The sequence below is a fragment of the Abramis brama genome (genome assembly GCF_963993115.1).
Source record: "Abramis brama genome assembly, chromosome: 4".
NCBI classification, from domain to species: domain Eukaryota; kingdom Metazoa; phylum Chordata; class Actinopteri; order Cypriniformes; family Leuciscidae; genus Abramis; species Abramis brama.
Genome location: NC_139966.1, coordinates 44,454,084 through 44,473,433, shown reverse-complemented (window position 1 = coordinate 44,473,433; position 19,350 = coordinate 44,454,084). Strand labels below are relative to the sequence as shown.

The window sequence follows — 19,350 nt, the reverse complement described above, 5'->3', positions numbered from 1 at the left end:
GAAACTTTATTTTTAAGAATGTTCTTCAAAGTAAGAAAAATGATTCTTTTAAGAACTCTTTACTGACAGAACCCAAAATGGTTCTTGAATTGCATTGCTGCCAATTTAATGAGTTTGGAGGCCAAGTAAGCAAAATCAGATGCAGTTCAAGGTCCATCTAGCCTATAGTTCTAGATCATGAGAGTTCATGACAAATTATGATGTCTGAATTGAGAATGAATTGTTCTTTTGAATCTGATCCAGTTCATAAAATCAGAATGCTATAATGATATTCAACTGGCTCAATGAACACTGTTGCAGCAGTTAACAGTGAATAACTGGGAAAAAGAGCCTGTTTGTCACACAAAACTATTGCATGACTGCAAGAGACTTAGAATATAATTCACAAACTGTCTGCATTCACAATGATTTTGCATGCTTTTTGTCCTCATTCATTGTAATTGCATTGAAGAAAACAATTAGATTCAGCACATTATTCAAAATGTGTCCCATGGAAGGAGGATGAAACGGGTATATGGTGATATAACTTTCCTTTTGGGTTAACTATTCTTTTAACAGTCTTGAGAAAAAGTGTCTAGGAATTAGCAGGCAATCATGACAATTAAGTCTATTAGCCAGCCGTGTAATCCTTGTGGAGGAAGTTAATTCTTTAAGAATGGAATGACAAGCAGTCTGATAGAGTCCAAAAATAGCATAGTGTAATTTCACTGAGCTTTATCATTACATCCGCGACCTTTTCAAATATCTTACAACAAGTCTTGGACATAAAGCCTATTCAATGTGTCTAATTCTGTTTGCAACTTATCCAGTTCAGAAGATAAAGAACAACAACTTCTTACCATTAGAAGCTGCTGCAGCAAATTTGCGTTTTATCTGCCGGCTCTCTTGTTGCTGATCTTGTTTAATGGAGAAAAGAGGAGTCTGGAAAGGATTCGACCGTGCCAACTGTGTTAAGGTGGTTGGGTACATTTTCACCAGGGGGTTTACTGGCAAAAACAGACAGGTGACAATCTTAAATCAAACAAAAGTTAGTTTTTTTTGTTGTTGCATACATTGCTGAGGAACAGTATTTCTCTCTCATTCAAATATTTTTAAAAATTCATGTTAAAAAGAAATGGTACACTCACTTGTTGGTTGTGAAGAAACGGCGCCTCCTGGGTGCATCAGCGGCAGTCGGATCTGAGACATCAGATGACCTCAGACTAAATCACCCTGACCTTCTGTGACGTCACCACACTGAGACTTCCCATTAGAAAGAGCTATGATGGTATTATGGGGCATTCTAGCATTGATTCAAACAAACAATCAAAAACAAAACTGCCAGTGCATCAAGTCATTGATGTAAATTTGCCTCCAACTAAATTTGTTACAGTTTAGTTGAGAACCACTGCAAACTTGACCTCATGGTGTGAGCTCATTATGCACAGGAGTGCGTAGTGTAAGAAGATTAAACTATTCTATTCCTGGACCAGAGCATAGAGCCTTGCACACTTATCCTTACCTATTCAAGATCAAAGTGAGGTCAGAATTTCCAGTGCCTCTGTAAGGAACAGCAATGCACCGCAGAAAACCCTAAAGACAACACATTTAGTAGAGGGAACGTCATAATTTAGGTCAAACATATAGACACACTTTAAAAAAATAAACAAGCCAACTGAAATGTAGATACGAGGTAAAACGCTTTATTAAACCATATTCTGTCATTTACATAAAAAGTACCCGAACCCGCCCAGCTTTATCCCACAAATCCGCAGAACCTTATAATGTAAAATAAATACAGATTCAGAATATTAAATAAGTTTTTAAAGCAGAGTAAACGGCTTAATGATGGGCAGTTTACACATTGTCCAGTTCTACCAATGTTATATATCAGAATCTTACAATGTTTATTAACCAAAATTTGTTTTCGAAGACATACTTCGAAAAAAAAAAATTGTGACAATTTATAGTGTATAATATATATTCAAAATTTTAGCAGACAAATAAGCTTTTTGGATGCAAACTCTTTCAGTTGGTGTTATTAAGCCGTTTAAGTTAATTGCTGAAATATTATGCTTTATTAAACCACATGGAATTCCAAGATCCTGAAATAACAAAACTGAAATGATTAAAATGATAATAAAAATAGTAAAATGACCTTATCTTCCAGAATACATTGCAAAACAGTTTATTGAAAATATTTGTTTTTCGACAACATGTACATAAATACTACAGTAACGTTAAGATGGATACGGCACTTTTAAAGAGCTAGATGTGAAAATAAATGCAAAAATATTGTCACAAGTAGACGCTAAATGTAGTTTACAAACAAAACAAGTGTATTTAGCCAACTCCTTCAGCACTTCCGACTTATTTATGGACAGCACCATCATTTAAAAAAAAAGAAAAAACACAGACAAGACAAACATACAAAGGCAAAAAAAAACAAAAAACGTGATTTTTAAAATTAAAACCAGGATTCATTCCTCTAAACCAGTTCGTCTCAAAGAGGGCATGAAAATAATGCAAAATCTGTGAGTTTCTGTCTTTGTATGAATATATAAAGATCGCAGGTAAAAGTCCACGGCTGCTGATTCAACAAAGGGAGGTACTGGCTGAGTATGATAAAGAGGGCAAAGACTTGGTTGAACCGCATGACGTTCATTTGCTAGTGCTATCAACGGCCCCGCTCTGCTTGAAGAGTCCAACCTCGTTAGTCTCCATGGCCTGGTAGACAAAGAACAGGAATCCAGCAAGCGCGCTCAGCAGCACAAGCTGCACCCACACTGGCAGGCTGCGCCGTGCTCTGGTCTTCACAGCAGGGGGCGCCGCAGGCCTGGAAGCCGCTAGAGGGACGGCGGACACGCGTGGAACTGATCGGGTCTCTGTGTAGGAAGAGGAGCTGGTTTCTCTGAACTCTGTGAGACGGAGACGGGATTCGTCCAGCCATGTCTCACTCAGGGGCCGGCCAGCTGCTCCTCTGATTGGTCGGCGACAGGTGGCACTAGAAACACATTTGAAAAATATACTTAAGTCGAGATAGATTCTCAAAAAAAAAAGAAAAAAAAAAAGGGAATATTAAAAAAAGGTTTACATATTTACTAAAAACAAAATGCAATAATGCTAAAAAACACTTACTTTCCCCCCATACTTTTTTTTAGATTTATATTTTTTTTGCAGTGCAGAATCTTTCACTCTGTGAGATTTATCTGTTTTTTTGTGTGTAGACAATTTAGGACTTTCAAAAATGTACAGTTTTATGGGTCAATAACATGCATTTTGTTTAGATTCATTATTTTACTAAACATTTTTTAAAAATATATTTTTATGACTAGGTGAGTTTGGTTTCAAAGGTTAAATGTCATGAAATAAAAACCTAATGTTTATGAATTTAATAATTGAGCTTACTGAGCGTACGCTCACATGTATTCATGTCTAAGGGGCAAAAAATACTTAAATGTAATAAAATGTTGTATATGAGATCGAGTAAATGACAGAATTTTAATTTTTGGGTGAATATCCCTTTAAGAAAAGTTTTGGGAAATTGTATTAAGTTAGAAAGCAAGAACTGGGCAGTTAATTTAATGTCAATTTAATTCTTAAGAATGTTTTGTGAATCCGGCCCCTGGTGTTTGCTCAGCGCGAATGCTTGAAACAACTTCCCCTCCATACCTGATTCCAGTGGGAGTGCTGAGGTTTTCATTGGGAAAGATCTCTTTTAGCAGATCTCTCTCTACCGTCCTCGGGGTCTGATCAATGGCTGACACCTTTTCCACCTGCGCACAAAGACAAGAGCCACAATGAGGTGAACACTGAGGCGGGAAATCGAACACCATAAATCCTTTCACGTGCTGCAATTTCTGAAGATCCATGTTTTCAGCTTCCATTTTAAAAACAAAAGAAAGAAAAACATTATATAACACCACAACCACGTATGACCCGAGGTAAACAAGTGTGTGAATCCCACTAAGTTTCCTCATCACCATTATACACCTGTGGAGACACCATAGAGCTCATGAAATTACCGTCTCCTTCTTTGGTGTCTCCGTCTGGCTGCTGTCAAGTCCTCGGACAGAAGTGATTTGGGAGAGGAAAGGGGTGATTTTGGACTGTCTTGTCTTGGGCAGGGTCTCTGGTGAGCCACAGCTCCCCTGATAAACCAACAATGTAAATGATGGCTTTAAGCTTTAGTGATGACCCTGATAACTAGAAAATTATGTAACATTGTAACTAAAACCTAATACACTCTTAAAAAAAATAAAGGTTCCAAAAGGGGCATTATGCAACAATGCCAAAAAGAACCATTTTGAGTTCCACATAGAACCTTTCGGTCAGCAGTTCTTAAAAGAACCATTTTTTCTTAGCGTGAAGAACATCTAAAGAACTATTTTCCACTATAAAGAACCTTTTGTCAAATGGAAAGTTTCCATGGAACCATCAATGTCAATAAAGAATCTTTATTTTTAAGAGTGTACCATGTCTTTAACAAATGAACAACTATCAACAGCAAACCTGGGGAAGGTCAAACGAGACACAAAGAGAGTCCTCTGGAGCCACACGGGAGTCCCTAAAAGAAAGCGAGCGTGATGGGAAAACCTCTCTTTGGCCATTGCAGGAAAGTGAAAGATGGCACCTCATGTCTGGCAAGGGTTTGGAAGGTTTGTTCTGACTCAAATGAGGCCTTGAGTACTTCGATACAGAGACAGATTTGACTTCCTGAGCCTTCAGAGAAGAAAAACTCATGAGCCACTACAATGAATGTTTAATACATGTATAAACTATCCTTGCATAGCAGAGATGTACCACAGGAGCTCGGCTCGCAGGTCTACAGCTCAGGATGTCCTGCATACCCTGGTCGTCAACCTGAGATTACGAAAATTTAAATGAAGACACTTTGTGTTGCATAAATATGCCTTGATTTAGAGCTGAAAGCATTAACTAAAAGTGGAAGTGTGTGTATCATCACCTCAACGCAAGCAGTGTTAAGAAGGGAAACAAGCGGCTCTCGATTGGACTGTCTAATCGGAGGGGAAGTGATGTCAGCGGTATTCTCATCAAACTACAGAATAAACCACAAAAGACATTTGAGCGATGCATTACAGTACTATACGTGATGCTCTCATAGTCAAGTTGAGAGACATGGAAGATTTAGGAAAGAGACAGTTGGCACCTTGTAAACTGGACTAACGCCATGTAAACTGGATACGGTGGACTGGTAAGAAGAGTTGTGATGTTTTAGTGATTCTGACCAGTCAGTCGCAGACATGGAGGACCGTTTTGAGGGTTTGGGTTCTTTTGGCACTGCCTTTAATATGACACCATAAGAAACACTGTGGCATTAGAATATGACCTGCATCCTCATGTTTATGTGTGAGGTTTCTTCAGGACCTACCAAAGGATGTGCTTTTATCCTCACCAGAGGAACAGACACCTCCTTCAAATCCTATGAGACATGCGATTTCCAAACAAACAGATGAAAAAGAAACGAAAAAAAAGAAGAAAAAGGATCAAAATATACTTCCAATGGTTCATTCTTACTGTGCGGTGCATTTCTATGTCCCATTCACGTATCGCTTAATACACTGGATACAATTTTAAAAAGTATTTTTACATTTAAATAAAAGAAAAGGAAAAAAAATATATATACGAAAAAGATAATTATATACATTTTCTCTCTCTCTTTTATTACAATTTCAAAATTAAGTGAACATGATGGTGAATTTTAAATGATTTTGTGATTTTCTTTGGCCATGTATATGGTTGCTTCAATTTTAACATGAAAAACTGGGAATTTTAAAATATTCTTCTTATTTTAAATGACACGACTCAAACAAACCATGTTTTTTGGGTAGGCGGTTTTAAATGAGAAATATGGGGGAAATCCCACTTACACTTTCTATTCTGCTTTAATTGCATGGTATCCCTTCAATTAACAAAAGCCATGATCATCCAGGAAGTGACATCAATTTTAGGGAGATTCTGTGAGGTTTTTTAGTTTTCTTTGAAAATGGCTTAAATATCAAAATATTGATAATTATAATACAAATTAACATTACCTAATATTGACACCTCAGTCCTCCACCAAGCAATGGCTAATATTAGTTTCCAGATGGATTGTATCCGGTTTTCAACATGGGGTAAATAATTAGCTTCTAATTAATAAAATGTAAGTGCCTGAGGTTGAGGTTCAGAAAATAGATTCATAGAAATACTTCCTAAATGCAAAACAAGCATTTTTTTGAATGTTAAAGTTCAAAAGATACTGCATGACCCCTGATAACGCAACCATTTAGAAACATTAACAGTTTCACAGAGAACTTCAATAGTTTGGTTTTTCATGTCAAACTGAAGTCTCCAAAGAGGGTTTTTAAGGAGAAAGACACCTTGTCAGTGGCGGGAGCCTCGTTCAAATCAGACCGAAACAAGCGGACTGGTGCGCTGCGTCGCTTCAGAGATTCGGTCTTAGACGAGAGCTGTGATGTCCTGTCTGTAAGCAAAGGTCTGGGCTCCTTTCTTGTTACCTTTAATAGGAGGATAGAAGCGGGTTTTTGAGGTCAAGCTAATAATTTAGACTAAGAATGGGACACTTCGGTCCTGGAGGGTTTAGCTCCAAACCTGATGTAAAACACCAGTTTGTAGCTTTCTAGTAATTCTGAAGACATTGGGTGTGTTCGACTGCGCAGACCGACCAGTGTATGATATCAAAGTACAGCAAGAGCGATACGAAAGTATAAAGAGCCGCCTGCTCTCGCGGTACTTTGATGTCATACGCCGATCGGTCTGCGCAGCTCTGCTTCAAATCCAACACACCTATTGATTAGCTTGTTCAGGTGTGTTTGATTAGGGTTAAAATTATACTCTGCAGGACAGTGGCCCTCCAGGACCAAAGTTTCCCATCCCTGATTTTGACCATTAACCTCAGTGTCATGGCCACCTACCACATGTCCTGTTCTTCTCCTGTCTTGCGAAACAGGGAAGTACTCTGCAGATGAGAGCTCAGAGTTCTCCTGAAAACACCAGACAATGACACAAACCTTGCTTACAATCGAGTCACAAAGTATGTTACGGCCTCGGTTCATTTGTGAAACAAATAAAAGGCTCAACCAAACACCGTTCACCCATGTGCAAATCAAAACACGCCTTGTGCAGATCCCAAAAGTTACCACACCCAGAAACCAGGTGATGTATATTAATTACAAAACCACAGATTGAGTTACGGTGTCGTCGCTGGCGGGAACCATCTGATCCAGCCTGTGAGAAGATCTCTTCAGCTTTCTCTTAATATTCAAAACCGGCCAATCTTCCTCCTGCTTATCCTCCTCATCCTCCTATACGTCACACAGCAAAAGATCTAAACTTTCCATAGAGAAGCAAATGGCTTATCTGATCTCCACAGGAGGCATGACAACATTTAAATGTGGAGCGGTCATGTGACCACCTGAAGTAGGTCAGATTTCTTCTACAGCAGGTGGTGCTGCTGAACTTTTAACAGATAATGGTGGGAAAATATGCAGGTGGGAACATCACGTGGGGAAAAACGGTTTGTATTAGAGACAAAAGAACTGATTCTTTACACTAATGTGAGATAGCATGCGCTGCTTGAACTGCCTAAACAGCTTTTATGTGAGCAAAGTAGTAAGAAGTCTTTGAAGAGAGTATCCTCCTGGCTAGTCGTTTACAAGTGACCTAAACAAAGATCTTCGAGTTTACACAGAGATGTAAGACTGAGTAAAATCACAGGAATGAGAAACCAAGTGTGTCCGGAGGAAAGGAGGGAATACAACAATAAAAGAGGATTAAAGTCTGGGCCAAGTTAAAGGGTTAGTTCACCCAAAAATGAAAATTCTGTCAGTAATTACTCACCCTCATGTTGTTCCAACCGTGTAAGACCTTCGTTCATCTTCGGAACATAAATGAAGATATTTTTGATGAAATCTGAGTGCTGGATCACTTCTCCATAGGCTGCTAGGTGGCCGAAACTTGCTGGCCCAGAAAAGTTATTAAAGAGATCGTTAATATAGTCCAAGTGACTACAGTGGCTTAATCTTAAGTATATCAAGCGACGAGAATACTTTTTGTGCGCACAAACAAACAAAAATAACGACTTTATTCCACTATTCATTTCCATCTCTCTGGGCCTCTAGTTGGTTCACGTAGTGTTTTTGCGCTGCGCGTCTGTGTTACACGTCACCACGTAGGCTCACTATTGGCCGACGCTGGTCATGTGTGTGATGCGTGATGACGTGTAACACAGACGCGCTGCGCAAAAACACTACGTGAACCAACTAGAGGCCCAGAGAGATGGAAATGAATAGTGGAATAAAGTCGTTATTTTTGTTTGTTTGTGCGCACAAAAAGTATTCTCGTCGCTTGATATACTTAAGATTGAGCCACTGTAGTCACTTGGACTATATTAACGATCTCTTTAATAACTTTTCTGGGCCAGCAAGTTTCGGCCACCTAGCAGCCTATGGAGAAGTGATCCAGCTCTCAGATTTCATCAAAAATATCTTAATTTGTGTTCCGAAGATGAACGAAGGTCTTGCGCGGTTGGAACAACATGAGGGTGAGTAATTACTGACAGAATTTTCATTTTTGGGTGAATTAACCCTTTAAAGTAAAAAAAAAAAGCAAGGGATACAAGACAGCGGGGGTGCTGCTAACTGTAATTGAAATCATGTGAACCATCATATCTTCAGTCTTTTGCTTAACTTATGAAAGATGAGATATTTTTGGCCGGGCTGATTGATCAGCTGATATTAGACCATTTTGAGGTTATCAGCCTTAGATTAACTGTGCTTGCTTATCTGAAGTGGTACTTTGTCCATTTCAAAAAACAACCACCATGGATGGATAATAAACTTATTGGCTCTCAAATATTTTATTATATAAATGAGTCATAAATGACTGTGTGTGAACTGGCATTCACAACCCATTTTACTTCTGTAATGCGACGCATTTCCGAATGAAATAGAAACAATAATTAAAAGGACGGGTGAGACATTATTTTGTATATCGGGGTTTGCTCAAATATGAAAAGTAAAGAGAGTTTTTATGTTTCTGAAAGACGCCTCTTTTGCTAACCAAGGCTGCATTTATTTGATCAGAAATACAGTAACAGGGTTTCTGCAGGTTTTATGAAGGCAAACTTCACGACTTTTTAAAGATCAAGTTAAGAGAATTTAAGGAATAAATTGAAGGGAACACTATGTCAATATATTCTCTAAATGTAAATGTACTTTTTAGTTGTATTAGCAACACTTCAAAGCTTGGAAATACAACTTACAACAGTTATCCATTACTTTTTAATTTATTTTACAAAACAGTAGCTTGAAAACCTCTGCTCCCAATCACAAGATTCTGCAAAAAAGTATTTTTGTCTTCCAGTGCAAATGTCTAAATATCCTTAAATCAAGATGCATTTACTGGAGATACAAAATGCCAAAAGTCTTGAGTAAAAATTAAAAAAACCCCACCATTACATGGTCTTGTTTTCTGTGAAATTGATCAAAATGCAATGAATTTATGAAAAAAAGAACAAATTTAACTAAGTCGAAGTTTTCATAACTCACTGACATTTGTTCTTGTTTTAAGAATAAACACTTCATTTTTTGCATTTAAATGCATGTTGATTTAAAGACATTTAGATAAGGCCATTTAAGGCCTTATTTTGAGTATGGGCAAATTAAGGCTTTATTAGTCCTTGTTGAGACCCGCAGAAACCCTATTTTAAAATGAAATGTATTCTTGCAATGGCAAAGCTTTTCAGCAACCATTACTCCAGTCTTCAGTGCCACATGATCCTTCAGAAATGAGCAAACATAATGCACAGGTTTTGCCCTCACCCTGTTATGCTGACTACTGCGTGTCCTGCTGGTCACTGGCGTTTTCCCTCGGCTCCTGACTGGTCTCTCCACAACTGGGATGGGTTCGACCTCCACTTCCGGTTCAGGTTCGGGCACAAACACAGGGGCTGGAGCTACGGTTTCTGACGAACAGGCAAGAGAGCATTTTGATGCATTCATTTCTATAAGAACATGGTTAAATAAAGGAATCTGTTTGTCTGTTACCTTCCTCCTTGTCGCTGTACTGGTCTGAGTCTGTGTTGCCATTCTGGCCGCCGTCCGTCTGTGATGTTTCTGAGGGAAGAACCACAGCTTCAGGAGGACCCTGATCCAGCAGCTTCTGAAGCCTCTTCTCGTACACCTTACGAGTGGACGCTGAGGTGAAGACATTGTTTAGTATTGATGTCAAACATCATGGCTGAAATATCTTGTTTCATTTAGAGGCAGATTCAAATGGAAATTTCTTTGTTGTCATAAAAAAAGTACTGTTTTATTCGTAACAAGCAGTGAGAAAGGCTGCTGCTTTATCTAAGAGCTTTCCCACATCCATTTAAGGACACTATTCAAGCCAGAATTGCAAAAACATGCAAAGCTGGATGCCTGGTGAAATTGCTGATTTACTGATAGAATTGCACAACACCATGAGACAATTTGGATTATTACAGAGACTAAAAGCTTTGTTTAGTTGCTGGTTTTGTGCTGAAAGACAAGACAAGATTTTTGTGCATACCGCATTTCATATTTCAAAGAGCTTTTTCATTATAAAATCTATTTCAGGGGGTATTTCACATCCATGTAATATGAAAAAAAGGTATTTCATGCCTTATGCATGTATGTTTACATTTCATTGTACTCTATCGCCACATTTATTTCATTATACATTTGCTTATTATTAAATCCCTCCATAAATTTGGGCTAATCATTGTTTAAATAAATCTAAAATTAAAAACATACAAATACACACATATAAAACAACATATCCCATCACATAAATGCCCCATTTATTAGTCACTTTTAACCAACTGTTCCCCAAGGTGCAGTTTTAGGGAATATGAAGTCAGTTTTCCTTGGGTTCACACAGACGATAACAGGTGTAGTTCACACATTAACTTTTTTCAAAAAACATTGCCAACCAGAATTAATTGAATTAATTAATTAAAATACATTTTTAACCATATATGTATTGTTTTATTAATTTGTGTATGTTGTGTTTTTTGTCTTTAACAAAATGTAGCTAGCACTTTAATACAATTGTGTCCAAATACTTTTTAAGGTCAAATTATGATCTAAAGAAACATACAATATCTCTAAATATTTACTCTTCACACTGCATAATTTGAGTTTAAATCTCAAAAGCGGCTTACCGACAATGGGTCCAGCATTCAGGCCATACTTCAGCAACAGGTCTTTCAAACCCTCATTGCTCAATTCAGTGACATCAACATCCTCTGGACGAACTTTGTCCGTTTTTCTGGTGGCTTTCTGTAAAGAAAAGAGTCACGTTATACATCATGCGGTTTATCATTTTCAATTTAGTCGTCACATTTTTCATGAAAGCACATTGCAGAGCTGTAATAAAACATGTTAAGATGACATCGTACCATAAAGTATTTGAATTTGAAGAACAGGTCTCTAAATACACCAAACAGGCTCTTGATTATACACTGGAGCAAGACAGGAGATAATATATTGTCCTGCCTGCTCTGTAGGGCTGTACCGGCGAGCCAGACAACCGCAAAAAATAAATACAAATAAATAATATAATTTTAAGGTTGCAGTTTACGTGGGTATTGGGAAATTAGTTAAGTACAAAGCTTTGTTTGCAAAGGAAAAAAGTTTAGAAACTAAATGTTATTTCATCAATAAGGAAACAACTGAAATCTGTTTCTAGCAGAAATCACTCCGATTTCATTAAAAAGACTTTCGTTCATCTTTGGAACACAAATGAAGATCTTTTAAAGGGGGGGTACAATGGTGTTTCATGTATTCAGAGTTGTTTACAGTGTTAAAGAGATGGATTCTCATGCTTAACATGGCCAAAGTTTTTAAAAAATATTTTGGACGAATAACGGAGAATTTCTGTGCCGAAAATCTTACTTCCGGGTTGGTACAAGTTTCGGCTGTTTTTTTTTCGACCGTGGATCTAATGACGTAGACCAGAGTGGAACTCCTTATATGAGCATTTCTCCCGGAAAAGCTCGCCCGCGCACACGTCGACCAGAGGAGAGCGAGACTGCGCAGTGCGCACATCAACAGGAAATCATCGGCAGCGCTGCATAGTGTCTCCAAAGTGTGTTTTTGGATGTGAGGGAAAGCTTACCATGTTCAGCTTCCCAAAGAACCCAGCGTTAGGAACAGTGGATGCAGATTGTTTTTCCGGGGCAAAAACGAGTTGTGTAGACTGTTTGTTCCCTGCATTTCGACGATGAATGTTTTATAAACAAAGCCCAGATCGACGGATTCTCTCTATGGCTCTGGCTTCGCCCACACGGCCCGCCTCCAGACGCTCGTTTTTTTCCGGAAAGACTCGGTACAGCCTATCTTTCTTTTATAAATATAATAAAACTAAAGACTTTTTGGAGATATGAAGGAAGGATGCAATACTACTCTATAGGTACTCAAGATTAACAGGAGATTGAGTGAAAATGAGCATTTCACCGCCCCTTTAAATGAAATCTGAGTGATTTCTGTCCCTCCTTTTACAGCTACGCAACTACCACTTTGACACTTCAAAAAGTTCATAAAGAGATTGTACAACTAATTTTACTAATCAACTAAAACTAATAGTTATACATTTTCTGAAGAGACACGATCGCTTCATATGATGAACAGATTTAATTTAAGCTTTTATCCACATATAAACATTGATCAGCGAACATAAACAGAAGCTCAACCAAACCTGATTGACGCACGAGAACAAACCTCATTGGTCCTCGCACGTCAAGCGAACATGCTTGAGCTTCCGTTTACCATAACTGATGTGCGAGTTGATGAATGTTTATATGTGAATAAGTTTATTGGCAAATTTTACTGGGCACACCGTGAAAGAAATATCTTGTCTCTTGTTTTTCAGTCTTCATCTTTCCTCATATTTCATTTTAACACAGTTTGTAGTATTCATTAGGTAAGATACTCAAGTTTATATGTACAGTATAGCGCATTTTACCACACCAGTAATTCAGTTTCACTTTCAACAAGCAACATGAGTTTCTTGGATTAAAATTGCTCTTTCACACTTTTACTATCTTTGGAATATCGGGAGAAATTTGAAAAAATTAAAGACAAGAGACAGGGCTGCTAATTTTCCCAGAAAAACGATTGCACGATTTGAATGAATGGTGTCGTGGCAAGAAACTACCCGATGTGTTATTTTGGCAACAGGTTCTGCATGCTTTAAATCAGACACAGAGATGAACCTAAAAAAAAAAGAAAAAAAAAGCCCCACTGCTCTGACACTTAAATTAGTTTAAAAGAAAATGTGAGGACACTTTACATTCCCCAGCCCATAATAACACACTATATACACTATTACTACACCTGAAACAGCTCAGAGGCAACTAGGTGAGTTTAAAAACAGTGTGCCTAGCATGTGACTGCAGGAGCAAATGTTAATTTATCAAACCAATAAGGTTAAATTCAATGAAATGAAAAGTATATGCAAAGTGCCACAGTGATAATGCCATTAGTCTGAAGGCATAAACGCAAACTTTCAGACTGTGTGGGACAAAGCAAGAACAATGCAAATCCAGCCACATTCCCTGGAGTCGAGCCCTGCTCCACAAACGCAACCATGTGACCGAGGAGAAATGGTGAAAACAGTGAAGTGGAGAAGGAGGGAATGTATTACGAGGGGCAGGAGGAGATCATGAAGGCGTATGAGCTTCAGTGAGGGGCCTTCACCAGGGCTGATCTGGAACACTGCCGACTCAAACTTTCAGAAATCACAGCATTCCAGCAGGATGGAGAAAAATAGAAAAAAAACCTTTCCTCAGTCCACAGACAACACCCTCAAAACTTATACAGTTTTTGGAGAACGACAGACTCAGCATGTGCCTTTGAACAACATGGGTTTGATACAGATTTTTTAAAAGTTTTTAAAGATTTCAATTAATATTGTGTAACAAAAACATTTGATTTAATGATTTCCTTTTTAATTATTTTTATTCTAAAGCTTTTTCCTTTTCTGACATTTTATGGTTCATGGTTTGAGAAGTTTTATGGGCCGTTGTTGCAAAGCTGGTTATTCAATCTGGGAAGTGTCTTTCTACAGAAGCGATTCCAGATTAGGGAGTTCAGTTTCAACTGCAGAAAAGGTAGGGCTGTAGTCAACCAAAGAAATGCTTAGTCGACCAAAGTCCTGTCCTGCACAACAATTAGTCGACCAAAAAAAAAAGAAAAAAAAAAAAAGACACGATGTTTTGCATTTTGATTGAACATTTATTAAACAATTGTCATAGAGCATTTATAAAACAACAACGAAAAAACGTTTTTCTTTATTATTTTTTATTGACACCTGGGATCCCCCGCGAAACGGTTCTCATTCGCGCTTGAATAAGGCCGGCGACACACTGGCTGCTCGCGTGAGAGTCTCAGCTGCGTTGGGGTGTCTGTTTTTATTTCGGCTCCCATGTTAATAGGTTGGAGTTTGCACACTGCCTGCGTGAGACACGCGTCTCAGGCGCGGCTCGAGACACGCGGAAAACGCGTGCATGCTAGAAATTGAGTGTTCCAGCAACGGGAGTGTTTTCTGGCTAGAGCGCAGAACAGCGGAGTTTGTATAGGGACCGAAGCGCATGTCTGAGCTTGTATTGCTGCTGTTGCTTTGACATTGTGGAAAATAGAATAATAGAAACAAAATGTATTAGACTTTTTACCCGTTATTATCAATCTAAATTAATCTCGTTTTTAATTTAGGCTAACTTAATTTAGTTTTTCTTTATTTAAATTTCGTTTTTTCTTTATTTAAATTTCGTTTTTATCTTTATTTAAATTTCGTTTTTCTTTATTTAAATTTCGTTTTTCTTTATTTAAATCTACCCTTTACTGTGTCAGTAATTTGTTAGTCAGAAAAATATTAGACTACCTTAAAAGTATTGCTTAAGTTAACAGACTGTGTGCGTTTTATATCACTAGTGCAGTGTCCGTTCTCGGAGGATATAGCCTAACCTGCTCGCGTGAGGTGCGCCGCTTCCCGCTCGCGCTGTTCTGTAGTTTACTATTAATTCTGAACGTGTCGTGTCTCGCGTGTCTGTCTATATTGCACCAAATGCGACACTGCACTCCCTTGTGAAGTCGATTGGATGAACGGTTCTCGAAATAATCAAAATGCAAACGGACAGACAGACACATAGAGATTACTACCTATATTCCTTACTGAGCGCGAAGCAGCAGTGCAGCCAGCCACAGGTGCGGTTCCCGAGTGTTCTACGTGGTGCGGTAAACTGTGGCGCTGTTACAAAATAGCCTAAATTAAAGCATTTCAAGTTGGGGATAAAACATAGGCTAATTATATTTAGAATACAGTAATATATAACTGCTTATAAAGGAATAAATATCAAGGAGTAAATCAATGAAAATTTCTTTATTGGTGAAAAAATTATGCGACTGGTCGACCAATGAGAATGTCAGTCGACCAAGACGGCATCGACTAAACGACTAAAGCCTGGTTTATACTCGACGCGTCCACACGAGCGCGAAGGTGCGCGCGGCAAAAATGACGTCATTGCGGTGTGGGCGGTCGTGCGCGTTGGGTTCGCAAGACCCAATTTCGCCTGGCGGTGTGCGCGATATTTTTTGTAACAACGCGCGCGGCGCGCATCCGAAGATGAACGACTTCGAGCCGAATCTGGCCGAGCTCGAACTTCTCACCACACCGGCACCCAGTTTGCACGTCTAAATGAGTTGATTACATTTAAAAAATGAGCATACAATAGCATAAAAAGTATTTTTAATGAACATAAAGGTCCATGTTTAATAAAAATGTTCACGAAACTTAATGAAATGTTTAGTGAAATTAGAAAATATGTAAGAGATTGTTAATTTAGTTCTCATATCCATATATTTTGTTTTATTGTCACAAGTAATAATCTCAGGGTTTACTGGGTTTTACACGATTCTTTTTGTAGTGTGGTATTGGTAGTGGTGTAAAATAAACATTGTCACGTGTGTATAGCTTTCTTCTTCTCACCGCTGATTCCTGATGGTTTAGAGGACAATTACTCGAGTCGCCCCCTGTCGTTTCAAAGAATAGTACAACGGCGAGCGCGTCAAGTATAAACGCCTCGTCCGTTTGCGGAGGTGCGCGCGCAGTCTGCGGAGACTCGCGCTGCGGAGCCAGGCGAAAGTATAACCAAGGCTTAAAGTTGACAGCCCTAAGAAAAGGTGTTTCCCAGGCAGGAAAGATGGCCTAAAAAATTGCTCAAACAGAGCTGGGGAGCGAAAAGAAACGCTGGCCCGGTCTCGTTGAGCATTCTAATATCATAGTGCTCTTTATATCTAAATATAAAACTATGTGCGAGAGAGAGACCCAGCATGCAGGAGTGAGTGAATCAACGGTTTCAGTTTCAATTTATTTCCAAAAAGGCAGTTAATGTGAACTGCCGGTTCACTAGAATCACTGGTAAAACAGAAGTGCCGCACTGCCTGCACAAACACGGGGATGTGCAATGTTTGTTTGTTTTTTAGACTGGTAATAGTCAGGTAAACAACACATCATAGTGTTACGTCACCGTTCGTTCCTCAAGCCTGTGGAAACATGCGGCCGGTTCGCAACAGACTCCAGTTCGCCAGGCCGAGAACAGGCTCCAGAACACAAACCATTCTGGTGGAAAAGGGGTATGAGAGACCTATAATGTTAATGTCATTTCTATGGAAATTTGTAATAATGAGGCATGATGTTGCTGGTTACCCACAATTTGTCCAATTGTGGCTTTCGCAGCACGGCTTGTAAACCAGTTTTATTTGAACACAAAAAAACATGACCAACACTGGTGAAAAAAACCTCACAATTCATTGAAGAGGCCAACCATAAAATCAAACATCTATGGTCCACAACTTGTGTGTGTGTCATGCGTTTCTGAAAATTACTATCTGAGAGAGAGCAACTTCAAAGAAGAATGCAAAGCACTCACACATCTGGCAGCCGAAGCACAAATTCCACTTCACAAGAAAGTATTTCCTCAATAAAGCGACCAAACCCACAATGAAAACAGCCTTGTGCTGCTCTCGAAATATTATACAACTTTCAGACCTGTACCTTCCTGCTCAATCTGCCATTTTCAAAATGGGGTTTGAAGACCCCCAGGGGGGCGCAAAGGAGTGCTAGAGGGTTTAATGTAAAATTGTTTAAAAATCAATAATATAAATAGGATTAAAGTAACTAAAAAAGGGTCCCTTGCACAAAGTTTGGGAGTCTGCAGAATCTCAAATACTGAAAACCCCTGATTTATGCGATTTGTTTACCAACTTGCAATAGTAGTTCATACCTGATAAATATGGACTCTGTTAATGACAGGGAAACAGTAATATTTCACAATGACAGGCCGCACTACCTCATTCACTGGCACTGGAATACAGAGAGGAGCCTTTTAACATCAAACATCTCTGCTATAACAAAAAAGACTCTGTGAAGTTGTCTGGGTGGAGTGCTGAGGTAATCGAGTTGGCTGAATAACCAGAACTAACTTGACACTTATAGCATCTATCCACTATGGAAAATAGTGTGTCTTACTCTTAATAATGGCAACAATAGACCCATACCTGATAGAAATAACTGGTAAGCATTAAACAATTCTAGTGCACACGGTTCATATTATGGGTTTATTAAATAGCTGTGTGGGTATTAAAAGTTAGTAAGTAACACATAGAGAAGTGGGGGGGGGGAACACTCCCACTTCTTTATGAACCACCAGGTGTTTCATCACCGTAACATTTTTCAAGAATGCCAATAACCACCAGCAACATTATCAGGTTTAGACACAGATAAAAAGAAGTGTCCATTTTCTATTAAACTACTATGGGATGCTATTTTCCACATTATGAATCTTCACTGAAGTGTTCATTCAAGCTGGGATCTTTACTTTTTCTGGCGGACACGCCTAAAACAGATGTAACAGAGATAACATATAGCAGTGCAAGATTTCCAGGACGTTGTAATTTCTGTAATTCATGTTTTGTTTTGGGGTTTTTTTTTCGGATAGCGGCATGGATTTTAAACACGTGAAACGAATCCATTGAATCTGACTGACACAATTTTAAGCGGGAAACGGTCGCCCGGTAGTGATAGGAAGTCCGAATCGGTTCTTTCGAACAGCTAGTTTCAAAATCCGGTTTTAAAAATGCTTCGTTTATAGCACTGCGTAATTCCATAGTGCCCGACGTTCCAAATTTCACGTTCAAATAAAGTGATAAACACGTCTTGCTAACGTTACGCGTTTTTATTTTAATTTTTTTAAATTATATTTTAAGGGCGTTTATTGTCATTCCATGACCACCAGTTAGGTTTCTCACGGCTAACGTTATAACGTTACGTTTCAGATCATAATTTGGATTTTAAAACACTCAACCCTCGGCTGAAACTATTGCATGTTTTAATAAAATTCTGTTAATTTAAACTAACTATATTTAGTGTGTGTGATAAAACTGATACAGTCCTTTCGTAACAACATCGTTCAGACCGGTTTTGTGATCTAGATCAAATGATTCACAGAAATGATCCAACTCAAAATAACGATTCGCTCACGAACCGGACACCATTGGTAAAAGTTCGCCATGCTGGTTTGTTTTCATTTGCATGTGCAAACACCACAGTTATGACATTTATTTACTCTGATAATTCTAAACTCAGAACTTTACTCCCAACAAACACACTTTTAGAAAATGCACGTCTTGATAACATTAATAAAAATCAATACCATCAGTTCAATTTGATGCATTTTACATGCAAAGCAAGTCAACAGCCAAAACAAAGCAAGCTTCTCCAAAACCCACCCTGCCAGAGCGGCTCCTGTTGGAGATCACGGGGGCTGGAGGCAGATCCTCGTCGCTGGAGAAGACATCTGGAGAGCCGCTGCTCTTTTTGTTTTGCGCGGTCAGATTCTTCAAGTACAGCTGCACGTAAACATCCTTCCTCTGGTCGCCATTCGGCAAAGCCACGTTATGGGCCAACAGCGCACTTTTAAGCTTATCTTTAGTGAGCACAGACGGATCTTCCAGAAATTCCGACATGTCTGTTGGCTTGAGCAGGACACTATCGCTGGCTGAGACTGATTTCTTTTATGGGATCAGTGACCATCTTAGGAGAGAGACCCCTATTGGATGCGTTCCGCAGAAAGAAGCGCTCTGATTGGTAGATAGATCATTTAAAATCACTGGTGATAAATAGACGAGGTGAACCACTTGTTTATAGGAGATTCACCTACTAACTTACTGAAAAATTTAATTAGCATGTAAAATAAATATTGCACACAAAGAGAAAGAACAAGACTGGGCTAGAAATTAAACTAGAAGCTGATGGGCAACAGAAGTG

General features: G+C 38.7%; 3 protein-coding genes across 4 annotated transcripts in view; all 3 read right to left on the bottom strand.

Annotated features, from left to right (window-relative positions):
• Window positions 1–1,433, bottom strand: part of slc25a3a (solute carrier family 25 member 3a) — a 7,294-nt gene extending 5,861 nt beyond the window's left edge. Inside the window, exons 1-2 of one of the 2 annotated variants that reach the window (XM_084113069.1) lie at window positions 1,128–1,433; window positions 840–986 (exon numbers count right to left, since the gene is read on the bottom strand). In XM_084113069.1, the coding sequence (XP_083969195.1) occupies window positions 840–986; window positions 1,128–1,188 (208 nt within the window). In that variant the 5' untranslated portion in view covers window positions 1,189–1,433. Of the gene's footprint in view, window positions 1–839; window positions 1,012–1,127 lie in introns of both variants that reach the window. The other variant, XM_084113070.1, reaches the window with a different exon arrangement.
• Window positions 1,434–1,660: 227 nt separating this feature from the next.
• tmpoa (thymopoietin a) lies at window positions 1,661–19,143 on the bottom strand. Its single transcript, XM_084113071.1, has 6 exons — window positions 18,813–19,143; window positions 11,189–11,306; window positions 10,050–10,199; window positions 9,825–9,967; window positions 3,652–3,755; window positions 1,661–2,983 (listed from the first exon to the last, which is right to left on the bottom strand). Exons 1-6 carry the CDS (start codon window positions 19,047–19,049, stop codon window positions 2,641–2,643), a joined length of 1,095 nt encoding a protein of 364 aa, XP_083969197.1. The 5' UTR covers window positions 19,050–19,143; the 3' UTR covers window positions 1,661–2,640.
• On the bottom strand, window positions 3,854–7,361 carry LOC311082312 (uncharacterized protein). Its single transcript, XM_084113072.1, has 9 exons — window positions 7,197–7,361; window positions 6,918–6,986; window positions 6,363–6,500; window positions 5,372–5,422; window positions 5,150–5,284; window positions 4,946–5,038; window positions 4,783–4,842; window positions 4,492–4,701; window positions 3,854–4,130 (listed from the first exon to the last, which is right to left on the bottom strand). The coding sequence occupies exons 1-9, from the start codon at window positions 7,218–7,220 to the stop codon at window positions 3,993–3,995; spliced, it is 918 nt and encodes a 305-aa protein (XP_083969198.1). The 5' UTR covers window positions 7,221–7,361; the 3' UTR covers window positions 3,854–3,992.
• Window positions 19,144–19,350: the final 207 nt, after the last annotated feature.